We start from the raw sequence: 14,311 nt of genomic DNA, 5'->3' as shown, positions 1-14,311 counted from the left end.
CAAACAACAGTGTTTTAGTCTTTATTCTGTTATTTTGAAGCGCAACCGCCTTTCTGCTAATTGTGACATATGGCAATCATTGAATGTTCTCACCACTGGCTGGCACTGACAAAATTATCAGAGCCACTATCTTTTCCATTCCAGTAACACAAAGAGTTAGAATCTCACTCTCCCAGGAAGGCAGCTATCTTTGTGATTGGCCATTTTCCCTAAAACAAAACAAAACCACATCTGTACACTGCCAAGCAGCATTATCCATTTCACCTTTTCAGTAAGAAGTTTGACTGACGAATCAATAGGTTCCTGGAACACAAGTCCATCCTTAAGATGTTTATCCTTGTTCTCCCAAACTATAAGTGGCACAAATGTAAGTTAAACACAAATGAAGGTAATGTGTTGCAGATATGGTGCTATCTTTGCTGAGCAGTGTGTCTTATGATACAATCATAGAGCCAGTGGAGAGATACCATGAAGCCATCTAAATCCACCAAGCTGTCTATGAACAGGAAAGTAGGCGCCCACCCTGGGGAGTTAAGAATGTATTCTATTTTTCAAACTCAGTGTGAAACCTTTCAGTTTCCCCCTCAAAGTTAGATAACAAATCAGAAAGCCAGATTCTAACTCTGTTTTACTGGAATGTAAAGGATAGTGGCTCTGATAGTTTTGTCAATCCCAGCCAGTGGTGAGCACATTCTATGATTGCCATATGTTCCCACCAGTAGAGAGGCAGTTCTGGTTTAAAATGACAGAATAAAGACTAAAACACTATTGTTTTGTTCTCATTCTTTTTTCTTATTACAAAGCAACTTTGTGTTCTTATGTGGGTGCAAAGATCAGAAGATGTAAACTTAAATTCCCTTGAAATTGATTTTATCTATTTTTTTGCCTATGGTAATGAAGATACTTCAGTGTATAAACTATGTACATATATCAGACACAGTTATTCTCACTTATTTTAAGAGCTATGAAAGAGCTAGTCTTTAAAACAAGATTCTCTCTGTACCCTGAACTTTTCTCATAATCTTTTGAAAAATGTATATATTATCTTTAGTGAATGAATTTTTAAATAAACCAGAGTGATAAATGTCATGCCCAGACTAAGGTACTATCTTAGTTCAAGTTAGATAAAACTCAATCCACAAACATCTCTAGAGATTTGGTAGAACTCATGAAGAAAAGTGCTCAAAGTGAGACAATCTAATCAGAGCTCTCATCATTGGATAAAATTTGTTTCAACATATGAAGCCTTTCGGTTTCCAGTATGTAACTGCATCCTATAATTATGTATTTTCAAATTCTTCCTTCTGGAATTTGTTGCTAACCATCACTTTTATACATAATTGAGGTTTAATGCTTGAATGCTGTTGACTGCTAAATAACTGTCAGTGAAGTCAGCCTTTCCCCTTGCACTGGAGTAGCAAGTAGAATTTACAACCTTTTTCTCTAAAATTCCAGAGCATGTATGTGGTGTTTGGAGTGCTGTGGAGATTTCTCCATCTAGTATGTTGCTAATCTTTATGCCACATCCTTTAGGGAGAGGAAGCAAAAAACATTCCTGGTGAATCTGTCACAGAAGAACAATTTACCGATGAAGAAGGCAACCTCATCACCAGAAAAGTAATCATCATTGAGATTTTGTGCTTCTCTTGAAATTTACATTTTCTGCATTAAAAACTCTGCTACTTTTGTACTGTAGTGTCACCTCTTGAAACAGAAAAATCTCTACTTTTCACCATTGCTTCCTACAGATCACTCGGAAAGTATTAAGACGAATTGTTATCCCACAAGAGAGAAAACATGAAGTGGTAATGGAGAGGGATTGCCAAAGAGAATGTAGAGGACAAAAGCTTTGTGCGCTCCTTAGAAACTGCTGCTAACAGGCTGGCATCTGCAGTGTGGCATCTTGAAGTGTTTGCTGCTTCTGACATCTTATGCATTTGATCAGGGTCAAAGAAAAATACTTTCTTCCTAACATTCTTTAATGTTACATACTTTTTTTTTAAGAGTTTTCACAAAGATAAGGTCATTTATGGGGGACAAAATGTGCCAGTTTGAGGGAGAAAGAAGATAAAACCCTTGACCCTTCACCACCAAACATCTGAGCAGTGCCTCAGCCCCACCTAGGGCTTGGCTGTCAGCTGAGTGCCTGTTGGGACACGGGTGGAGAGCACTCCAAATGCACAGACTTTAAAGTTAGAATGGCAGAAGGCTCAGTTCAAGATCTGCACATCAGATCCATACATTTTCTCTCTCCAGCATGTTCTAAATCGGAATCCACCATCCTGGTCTGAGGAGGGGGTTCCCCTCTTTGGGTTTATAACAGCCCATTTCCCATGTGCCAGTTAAAGAATCCCTCCAGCCAACCCCTATCTGTCAGAGAAAACATATCCGGTTATTCTTCACTTGTTTCTAGTCTTTACCCTTTCCAATTTAAAAACAGAAACTTCGATAGACTATGTTTACATAAGAAAAAGTGAACGGAAAATTTATCAAAAGTAGTACATCAGAAAATTGAAAAGGCTTCTTGTGTTTTCTGTTAAGAAAAAAACTGAGTATTTGTGCAACAACGTTGCTCTCAGGAAACTATTCCTGATACTCAGTGAAGAGATGATTTGTTTATGGAAAATAGATGCCTCCTTGGTCTGACAGTAAAAGGAACTCATTGGTAATTCCATTAACTTAAAAAGTCCCTCAGATCAACAAGCATTAGTACTTAACTAAGAAGTCTGAGTCTCATTACAACAGATTGCTTACAATTCTGCTGGCCTTAAAAAGGCATAAATTATAATTTACTGATATTTTTAAGCGTTGGTGTTTGGGTGCCTTGTGAGTGTGGTAACTGTTTCTTTTAGCTTACTATAGGAAATGGACAGGCCGCTCATTATTTTGATTTATCACTAACCTACTGAATTATTGTCAAATACAATTATGTTATATTCATTTGACAGTGCTCTCTAGCTTGCCTTGATGGTGCTAAACTGTGTGGTTAAGCCAAATAGATTGTATGTATTTTTGGAGATGAAGTGACAAAGTGCTTTAAAAACTGTTTCATTTCTCCTATTCCAGCCTCCAAAGATCAGAATGGAACTGCTTTATAATTAAAACTCTTTCACTATGAAATCTTAATATGTGCATTCCTTTTAAAGCAGGGAGAAGTTTTTAAGGTGAAAGCGAAGAAAGAAATCCGGCATGTGGAAAAGAAGAGCCACTCGTAACAGCGAACGGTCAGTCGAGGTGATGTGTGTTCATATCAACAACAGTAGGACTTAAATTCCTGTGAAACTTACAAGTTTCACTAAATAAGTGATTCTGATTTTTCCCAGTCCTTTCTTTTTCACTGAATTCCGGCTTTGAAAATCAAATATGAAGTTGTTCAAGTTATGTTTATATTTGCATACATATAAACACTAAAACTTGACTTTGGTTTCACAGTCCGTTCACTTTCTCCTCACAATTAGGCAGCAATTTAACTGTAAATTATGTTTGCAGAATCAAATATAAATAGTGATGAGTAAGGCTCACTATGAAATACAGTAGCCTTATGCAATCTAACAGGAAGACTATTTGGCAACAAATAATTCTTACAGTTATACTCTGAGAGTTTTATTGATCCAGCCTTTCACCATTTTAGCAGAACAGCATCTGAGGATATAATTTTAGTGGAAATAAAGTGAGTTTCCAAGTCTACATTAAATGACTGATATATCTATCTAGTGTTTTATATAAGCAAAAGGAAAAAATAGGAGGTTAGTGACACTACTATTTGTTAAGTTAAATGTTTAGTAAATGAGCTTTGTTTACATTTGCCTGGACTTTTCTTTATAGGTCACATTATTTTCCTTTACATTGTTTTCTTTCTTTTCTTTCTTTCTTTTTTTTTTTTTTTTTTTTTTTTTTTGAGACAGAGTCTCGGTCAGTCGCCAGGCTGGAGTGCAGTGGTGCAATCTCAGCTCACTGCAACCTCTGTCTCTAAGGTTCATGCGATTCTCCTGCCTCAGTCTCCCAGGTAGCTGGGACTGCAGGCATGCACCACCACACCCAGCTAATTTTTTGTATTTTAGTAGACACAGGGTTTCACCATGTTGGCCAGGATGGTCTTGATCTCCTGACCTCGTGATCCGCTCTCCTCGGCCTCCCAAAGTGCTGGGATTACAAGCGTGAGCCACTGCGCCCGGCCCTTTTACATTGTTTTCTGCATTTTACTTTGTCCTATTTCTTTCTACTTAGCTACATTTAGAAAGGCCATTTGGGGTGGGGGAAAAAAGTCCTCTATAGTCTGTAAGGCAAAGTAAAATCATGTCTTTAGTTCACCTACAGTCCTCTTAGCCCCACAGGTTAAAGTAGTAAGAAAGAGCAAACAGATTCTAGTTTTCACTTTCATGCATCTGCTGTTCCCTGCTTACCAGAACACTGGTATGTGGAGTGCTGAGGGAAGGAACTAGGAAGTAATCCAGTTTCACTGCCTAGAAAAATAACAGATGCTGGCAAGGCTGTAGAGAAAAGGAAACATTTATATACTGTTGATGGGAGTGTAAATTAGTTCAACCATTGTGGAAAGTGGTGTGGCAATTCCTCAAAGAGCTAAAAACACAACTAACATTCAACCCAGCAATCCTATTACTGGGTGTATATACCCAAAGGAATATAAATTGTTCTATCACGAAGACTCATACACACGTATGTTCATGCAGCACTATTCATAATAGCAAAGACATGTAATCAACCTAAATGCCCATCAATGATAGACTGCACAAAGAAAATGTGGTACACACACATACACCATGGAATACCATGCAGCTATTAAAAAAGTGTGAGGTTGTGTCCTTTGCAGAACATGGATAGAGTTAGAGGCCATTATCCTGAGCAAACTAACACAGGAACAGAAAACCAAATACTGCTGTTCTCATTTAGTGGAAGCTAAATGATGAGAACACATGGGCACAAAAAGGGAAACAGTAGACACTGTGGCCTACTTGAGGGTGGACGGTGAGGGGAGGGAGAGGATAGGAAATAGTAACTATCGGGTACTAGGCTTAGTACCTGGATGACAGAATAATCTGTAACAAACCTGCGCATGTACCCTTGAACTTAAAATAATTGTGTGTGTGTTTAGAAGTATTCGAAGCCTCTGAAGGATTTTAAGCAAGGACCTAACTTGGTCTTCTTTCCTCCCTCTCTTAAAAAACTTGAAGAGCATGGACTATGTAGAAAATGGATAGGGGGACAAGAATAAAATGAAGGTAACCAGTTTGGAGGTTATTGCTTCAGTTCAACTAAGCCATAATGATGGCTTCGGCTGGGAAGAATTACTCAATGCTTCTTCTCCACTGTACCCCACAAGCACTTGATAGATTAACTTGTGGGGTACAGTGGAGAAGAAGCATTGAGTCAAAAATGACTCCTAGATTTCTGGTGTAAGCAACTAGATGATAGAGAAAGAAGCAGAAGTGGAAGAGGAATGAGTTTTAAGAAGAGTACAGGCATTCAGGCTTGGACTTGAGTTTGAAATGCTATGAGACATCCAAGTATTCACGTTATATACCCAAGTCTGGAGCTCTGAGAAAAAGTTGGGGCTGTGCATAGAAAAATGTGGGAATCATCACTAAAGAAATGGGTATTGAACACCAGAGAATAGATGTGATTATTTAGGGAGAAAGTTGAAGTAAGCCAAGAAGGGACTCAAAAATGAGTCCTCAAAAGCAACATTTCAGAGTTTAAAAAGATTGCCTCTGACCTCTTCCTTCCTGCAGAGCTCCAACCATGACCCTCCTTAGTAAGCACTCAGTAAGTGTCAGCTATTACTACTAGTATTAAGAGAACCAATAATTGAACCTTGAAGAGCTTTGGATTATGGAGGCTTGTGGACTAAGCAGCAGCAGCCAGTGATGCTAGAATACAACAGTGGGAGAAGTGAGAACAGCAGTGTCTGAAATCCTCTGCATGTGATGGTGGCTTATACTTCAGAAAAGTTTCTATTATTCCACATCACTTGTTTCTCATAGTAGCCCTAGGAAATTAGTGAAATGTATTCTTCTTCCTCTTTACTAAGGAATCAACAGTAACAGAGAGACAGCAAAATCTCTAAGGCTGAGTGCGGTTAAAGACAGGTCTGGATTTCCTGATTCTGATTCTCAGAGGTCAGAGCTATGGCCTGAATTGCTTCACTGCAAATTCAGGACCCCACCCTCCAGAATATTTTACCAGATTTCTTCTAGAGTAAATATAGAGTTTTTATATTATATTTTTCTTACCCTTAAAAAATCCCTATTAACAAAAGCCTTGGCTTCAAGGTAAGAGCAAGGGTTCTAGAGTCAGGTGGCTTGATTTCCAATTCTGGCTCCACTACAGCTTTGTGGCTTTCTTTTTGGCCAGGTACAGTGGCTCACACTTGTAATCCCAGCAGTTTGGGAGGCCAAGGCAGGCAGATCACCTGAGGTCAGAAGTTAGAGACCAGCCTGGCCAACATGGTGAAACCCCACCCATCTGTACTAAAAAGTCAAAAATTAGCCAAGCGTGGTAGTGCACACCTGGGGTCTTAGCTACTCAGGAGGCTGAGGCAGGAGAATCGCTTGAACCCAGGAGGCAGAGGTTACAGTGAGCCAAGATCGTGGCACTGTACTCCAGCCTGGGTGACAGAGCAGGACTCTCTCGAAAAAAAAATATAAAAAAAAAAAAAAAAAAAGCTTTGTGGCTGTCTTATCTATAAAATGGAGAAAATAATAGTACGTCACTTATTAAATTAGCTACCCCACTTTAGAACAGTTTAGAATAAATATCTTTACCTAATAAAAATAATAGCTACAAAATTTTATTACTGTTACGTTTTTCTTTCACTGCCAAAATATGAATGAACATTTTTTCAGTATTTTTTTTCCAGCCCTTTGACTTCAGATACTTTTTAATAGCAAATGAATAGAAAAGAACAAACAAAAAAGCCCTATTTATTGGTACTAGTGAAACAACAAAGCTACCTGAAACTGCACAGTAGTTTATTGTAGTTACATAAAGTAATTAAAACTAATGTTTGGGAAAATGTCTTAGTCCCATGACTTCTGTAACTACAGAGAAGGAAAAAGAGAAGAGAAGGGAAAGGAAGAGGTGGGTAGGGAGAGAAACAGAGAACTAGAGTAAACACCGCTCTGTCCCCACTGGGCTCAGGCTTTCCTTAAGCCATGACACAGCTAAGTCTTAAAGATGAGTAAGAGTTGAACTACAAATGTGGATTTCATTAGGGAAAGTGAAGTCTAAACATTCAAGGAGATGGCATTTGAAACAAATTTGAAGGGTAGCTGAGGAATTAGCCACAGACAGTGATCAGAGAAGGGAAGTATAAGTATAGATGGATACAAAATCATGAGCAAAGACAATGAAGTTAGAAAACAATTTGGAGTTGATACCTGGCATGTAATCTAGATCCTCAAAGTGAGGTTTGTGGACCGCAGAATCAGCATGCCTAAAAGTCTGTTGTAAACACAGTATTTCAGCCCAGCGCAGTACCTCACTCCTATAATCCCAGCTATTTGGGAAGCCGAGACGAGCAGAGCAGATCACCTGAGTTCAAGAGTTCAAGACCAGCCTGACCAACATGGTGAAACCTCGTGATTTCAGGGATTTCAGTAGCTGGGATTACAGGCACATGCCACCAGCCTGGCTAATTTTTTGTATTTTACAGGTTAAATATTTTACAGATTAAAAATACAAAAAATAAGCCAGGCGTGGTGTCATATGTCTGTAATCCCAGCTACTAGTGAGGCTGAGGCAGGAGAATTGCTTGAACCCAAGAGGCAGAGGTTGCACTGAGCTGAGATTGTGTCATTGCACTCCAGCCTGGGCGACAGAATGAGACTCTGTCTCAAAAAAAAAAAAAAAAATCGAAACAGAATTTCAGAAACACTGACCTACTGAATCAGAATCTACACTGGAAGAGTCCTGTGTAATGCACATTAAACTTTGAGAAGCACTGCTCCAGAACATTTGACTGGCTCTCAAATTATCGAGAGTTTTTTTTTTTTTTTAGATGAAGTCTCTCTGTGTCACCCAAGCTGGGTGCGATCTCAGCTCACTGAAACATCCATCTCCCAGGGTCAAGCAATTCCCTGCCTCAACCTCCCAAGATCCTGCGATTACAGGTGCCTGCCACCACACCCAGCTAATTTTTCTATTTTTTAGTAGAGACGGGGTTTCACCATCTTGGCCAGGCTGGTCTTGAACTCCTGATCTCGTGATCCACCCACCTCAGCCTCCCAAAGTGCTGGGATTATAGGTGTGAGCCACCATTCCCAGTCAAATTATCAAGAGTTTTAAAAAATTTCTAATGCTGCGCACCATCCCCAAAAATTCTATGTGTACTCTTATGGGATGTAGCCTGGATATTGTTATTGTTTTAATCTTCCCAGATAATTCTAATGTGCAACCAAGTTTGAGAACCGCTGGAGATTGCAAAACAACTATTCAGTGGAGAATAGTGGGAATTAAGCCTAAAAAGTTTCACTGGGCTGGACCACAGAAAGGTTCAGATACCAAATAAAGATAGGAGACCCTTTTTAAAGCTAGGCATTAGGATCTAAAAGCCACAGCTATGTTCATTGGCCTATAAAGGACAAGTCAGTTCTGTACCAGAGCATGCTCCTCTTCATCAGGTCAGAATACCTAGTTTTAAAAACGGTCTCCTATCCTTAAATATGATGTATGAAGTACATATTTAACTGTAAAGTATCAACTGCTATGAAAATCCAATGAATTACAGGTTTTGTGTTGGTTTTTTTGGTTTGGTTTTGTTTTTTGAGACTAAGTCTCGCTCTGTCATCCAGGCTGGAGCGCAGTGGCATGATCTCAGCTCACTGCAACCTCTGCCTCCCGGGTTGAAGCCATTCTCCTGCCTCAGTCTCCTAAGTTGGAATTATAGGTAGCCACAACCATGCCTAGCTAATTTTTGTATTTTTAGTAGAGACTAGGTTTCACCATGTTGTCCAAACTGGTCTCGAACTCCTGACCTCAGGCGATCCACCTCCGTTGGCCTCCCAAAGTGCTGGAATTATAGCAATGAGCCACTGCACCTGGCCCTGTTTTCTTCTACTTTTAAATGTTTCTTAAAAATACAGTGAAATGGCTGAAAGATTGGTTTTCTGATTTAGTTTCTCCCACCTTTTGGTTTGAAAGTCATACAAAACCCAAAGAAAGATTCCTAAATGCAGGTGCATCTATCTCATATTCATTATCTAAACCAGAAAAGGGAAATGATTCAAAATTCTATTTCCGAAATGTCATTTTGATGGCTTTTGCCCTCACACCTTCCCATCAGATGGCGCTGCCATCACAGTTTATATTGTATCAATATTTTTATAACAAGTACATAGTCACTTAGCCAAGGTTCTCATGCTTTTTCTGCAACACTGTACTTGGAATAAAGTCTTTTGTCCAATGAATGACCTTCCTGTACCCAGTGTGGTTGGAACCAACATGCTCTTGATTGCATAACCAAGAAAAGAAAAAGTTATAAGAGGAACTAACTCCCACTTAAAAAAAATAAATCACTCAAACCATCCTCACTAGAATATAAGTGGGCATAATTCACAGCATTTTTAAAAATTATATAAATATATCCAATATATCCAGAAAGATAACATTTGCGTGCATTGAGGTGAGAAGACAAAGGCCTGGCTACTTATTACAAAATTAACCTGGGAAGTTGGATTGGTTTTTAGGAGACATGGAGAAAAAGAAAAGTTCAAGTGGGTTGTAGTGGTGATCACATATCTACATAAATTTGTTAAAAAATATCAAGCCAGGCCAGGCACCGTGGCCCACGCCTGTAATCCCAGCACTTTGGGAGGCCGAGGCAGGTGGATTATTTGAAGTCAGGAGTTTAAGATCAGCCTGGCCAACATGGTGAAACCCTGTCTCTACTAAAAATACAAAAAATTAGCCAGGTGTGGTGGTGCATGCCTGTAATCCCAGCTGTTTGGGAGACTGAGACAGAAGAATGGCTTGAACCCGGAAGGTGGAGGTTGCAGTGAGCAGAGATCATGCCACTGCACTCCAGCCTGGGCAACAGAGTGAGACTTCATCTCGGGAAAAAAAAAAAATATAAAGCTGTGTATAATAGCTGAAATATGGTATATAAATTGTATATCAAGCTTAAAAAAGTCAGGGAGAGGGACTTGGAGAAAACAAGGAGTGAGGCACTGTGGTAACATTATCATAGAACCATCTAAGAAGTCTGGTGCCTAAAAGATTAGGATTAAATGATAAAAACAGGTGATAAAATCCTGATCATCACATTCTGATTTGCCCATCCTCTGCAAGATGATCTACCCAAGTGAGTCACTTTCCTTCTTTGGAACCTCGGCAGAGTCACAGGGGAGGGGTGTTGAAATCACATAAGAGGAATTGATACCTTCATGTTCTTGGCCCCAAGCATTAGTGACCTGGGGCATGGAGGTCAGTAGCACTTTTAATACTAAAAAGGAAGCCAGGGCCTGTTGTGGGGCAGAGAGAGGAAGTGCTGTGCCAACAGGTTTCTATAAGCCAGGGTGTCCTAGGTGACCCATCTAAAGAGGAAGATAATTGTCTGAGGTAAGTAAACATCATCAAGGTCACTAGAAACACTTTTGGGCCCCAAGAGAAGCAGAATTCTAAAGGTTGTCCTAGATTTGCAAATACACTCTGTTGCTTATATGTGAGTGAGCAGAGTTATTCTTAAAATTGTTCTTGCCTTACTCAGGATTTCTGTAGGAGCTGTGTCTTGTTCTCAGGCAGGCATTCAAGTTTGTCAGCTTTTCTACTGAACAAGGAGGAGAGACAATGTATAGGAAGTACTTTGTTTTATGGAAAAGCCAAATTCCTACCACAACAATAGTACACAAAATTATGAAAACATCTGCCAAAGAATGATTTAGTTTGACACACTAATACTGGAAATAAAACACTGATGCTTTATGCGGGAATCCTCCAGCAAAACAAGACTTTCTCAGTGAAGCCTCCATTAAAAAGCTCAAATAAAATTAATTTGTCCCATTATGACCGATATGGACAAGAGAAGCGAACGTTCTTTGCAGTGGTAGAGATTAATTAAATTAATTAAAGACATTAAAATTAATGTCTTTAATTTTAATTTGCTTATGGAAAAGAAATATCATCGTAATGAAGTAATGATACTTTTCCTCCTTTGGTTGAATTTTTGGAGAAGTGAGAGACTTACAAAATAACCAGAAATAGCTGAGATGCTCTAGCCTAACTCCATATCTCTGGCCCTTTTTGCTTATGGAAGTCCCAACCCCCTTACATTTTGATGTTGAGAGGAGAAGTCTCAGAGATTACCTCCCTCAGCCACCTCATTTTACAGATAAGACTAAGGCCCAAAGGGCTACAAATGGCTTCCCCAAGTAGCTGAGTGACCTGAGCTTCAGACAGAACTAGAAGAGGATCTTGCCAACACAATCTGTAAAACCATCACCAAACCAAACTAAGGTGTTTGCCCATGCACAGTGGAAAGTCAAACACCAAACACCAAACACCAGGTTTTTGCAGGAGAAAGGTGTATTGCCACTTGACTGACAAGGAGACTGAAGGAAACACTCAAATCTATCTCTCCAAGCTGGGGGCTGGGTCTGATTTTAGAAGCATAGGGTTATGAGGCATGATCTGATTGGCTCTTGCAATGAGGTGACTGCCAGAAGGCATGATCTGACTGGATCCTGCAATGGGGTGACACCAGGGCTCTGTCTGATTGGATCCTGCCATGAGGCATAGGCTTCTTAATCGGCTCCTCAGTCTGAGAACTTAGGTTCCTCCCATGGTTGCACATTTAGTTTATCTGGTCATGCTCAGGTTATGTAACCTTCCATCTGTGGGGGCTGGGAGAGGGTCTCTGGCAACCCAAAAACAACTCATAACTTTGTTACATAAAAGTTGAACCAGGTTCGCCTGGTGCAATTACAAAACACAAATACAGTAATAAGCAAGGCTCTCTGGAGGTCACAGGGTCACCTACATAAGGTCATGCCTTCTAAGAGCTTTCCAGTACACCTTAGGGCCTTGTCCTCTAAGGCATCTAGGAGGTAGCAGCATCATGTTAAACCACCCCATAGGGAATGGAGGGCCCCTATTCTCTAAGACTTTTCTATTGAATGGCAAGTAAGGCTTACACTGGTTCTCTTAAAAAAATAAAAAGGGCGGGGGAGAGAGAGAAAAAAAGAAAAAGAAAGCTAAACTTGCTATCTACTGTCTCTCTCTCCACAGGATCACAAGTTTTTACTGCCAGTATTGAGAAATTCATGGAAGAAATGTCAGCAGGAAGTAAAAATTCACTGAGAAGCGTGTGTATGTTCGCTGCTTCCACACATTAATGGCATGATTTTTTTTATGCAAAAAGAAAAGAAAAAAAGAAAACCACCCACATTTTAATTTAGCATGAGCCAATTTACAGAGCATGGAAATCACTTTCATTTCCGGATTGGCGCGTGTGCAATTAGCAATGCAGTGTATATACAAGAAGCCATGCTGTTAACAGTTTATCTCAAGTGATTTTGGTGTCATTTACAAAAGGAAGAAATTCCTGCCATCAGAAGGAACAGAGGAGATGGAATGATCAAGTCACAGAGAAACACTAAAATTACTAAATCTACAACAGCTCGCCTTATTTTTCTTGGACCCAAACTGTCAGGGTATAAACACTATTTGTTTCTTTTTTAAAACATCGATAGTTTTGCTGTAAATAGTAACACTGTATAAATTCTAACAGAAAAATAGAATAAAATGTTGATAAGGCACTGCCTCTTAGAACACAAAGAGAATATTGCAAATGCATTTAACAAATAGGGGTCTCAAGTGACTTCACCCTAGAAGAGGAGGGCAGGGTTTGGGGGCGGGGGAGGGGGACTCTTCACTGATTCTTGTATATTAGCAATTATAATGTTTGTATATGCAAAACTGCTAGCTTGATTTTAAAAAAACAAATCTTTAAAATCTGCTGCAAATTTAAATAATTCCCAAAATGAGGAATTCTGTAGTTCTGTGAAAAAATTTTTTCTTCAGAATACTAATATTTTGATGCATGTGTATCACCTTATTTTGATTAAATCTTTTCCAATTTTGCAAACACTACAGTATACTGCAACACAAAAGATTTTATCTGTAAACACAAAGCCCTTCATCTAATATTTGTTGCTATTGCCAATTTTTCAATGAAATGACCTAAAAACAAACAAACAAAAAATAACCTATATGGTAGTTGCTTTAGGGGGTGGGGGGGTGCTATCTGTTAGTGCTTAAAAGGGGGTAAATGCTTGCCGCTTTAGAGATGGATGGTGCTCATAAGAGGCCCCAGTCGGGGGTATTTAAAATGGACTGAACAGAAATCCTTAGCTAGTAGAATGGCAGCACGCTGTAAAATTATTACTGTATTGTGTACTGGCTATAAGATGTAGACACATTTCAGTAAGCCAATCATTTGTAACCATTTTAGCAGTGTCATATTAGGTTAATAAGGCTGCTGTGTTTTAAAGGGCATTTTTATTTGGGTTTTGGTGAAATTCTTTAATTTGTTGATTATATTCACATAAAATCAGCATTCATTGACACATAACTCTAATGACATATGTATGAAAAACCATACACTGGATGACCTAGTCGATTATTTAAGCATAAAATAAATTGTGTTAAACTCTTCACCTATCTGTGCTCTACAGTGTCCTTGTGTTTTCTGGCAAAAGGTAGTTGTCTAAAGCCTTGTCATATGAGTCCTGGCCAGTCCACCCCGTTGGTCCTATTTGTGCCTCTGTGTCACTGAAGAGATAGTCTCTAACAATCATATTTGCCCTGCAAGCTCCCAGCTTATAAATTCTGTGCATTTTGTGGGGGAGCTGAGAATTAAAGATCAATTGACAAGTAAGCTTTGCCCACATCTGTTCGGGCCATCTCAAAAAGTGGAGAATTGGAGATATTATAGCCAGCATGTCAAGAAGTTGACTGGCACTTCTAGGAACCATCAACATGCAGTTGCTTTTAGCCCACAGAAGATTTGTTTTATTAATTTACATTTATTGTCCGTTCTTACAAGTTGGGAGATATTACATAATCAAGTTGCTAACTTCTCTTTAAAAGCAAGATTTGGCAATAATGGTCCTCATTCCCAGAAGGTAACAACCTACTGGGGCCAAGTTGTCTCTGTTTTCTCTAGCCAGGCGTGGGGGTCTACTGATATCACTGCCACAGCCCCATTTCTTATATATATATGTCCTAACTATGCATTTGCAACCCATATATTGTGTGAATCTAAATCCTACTGAAGCAGAGACCATGGCTGTTTTTT

At 39.3% G+C, this 14,311-nt stretch overlaps 1 protein-coding gene across 11 annotated transcripts in view; it reads left to right on the top strand.

The window, feature by feature from the left end:
- ANK3 (ankyrin 3) overlaps window positions 1–13,674 on the top strand; it is a 537,795-nt gene extending 524,121 nt beyond the window's left edge. For 5 of the 11 annotated variants that reach the window (XM_017542287.2, XM_017542289.1, XM_017542283.1 and 2 more), the window contains 2 exons: window positions 3,147–3,224; window positions 12,241–13,674. In XM_017542287.2, the coding sequence (XP_017397776.1) occupies window positions 3,147–3,215 (69 nt within the window). In that variant the 3' untranslated portion in view covers window positions 3,216–3,224; window positions 12,241–13,674. Of the gene's footprint in view, window positions 1–1,533; window positions 1,618–1,748; window positions 1,806–3,146; window positions 3,235–12,240 lie in introns of all 11 variants that reach the window. The other 6 variants (XM_017542288.2, XM_037743372.1, XM_017542282.1 and 3 more) reach the window with 3 other exon arrangements.
- Window positions 13,675–14,311: the final 637 nt, after the last annotated feature.

This window comes from Cebus imitator, unplaced genomic scaffold (assembly GCF_001604975.1).
Source record: "Cebus imitator isolate Cc_AM_T3 unplaced genomic scaffold, Cebus_imitator-1.0 Scaffold142, whole genome shotgun sequence".
NCBI lineage: Eukaryota > Metazoa > Chordata > Mammalia > Primates > Cebidae > Cebus > Cebus imitator.
This window is presented reverse-complemented; position numbering and strand designations above follow the sequence as displayed.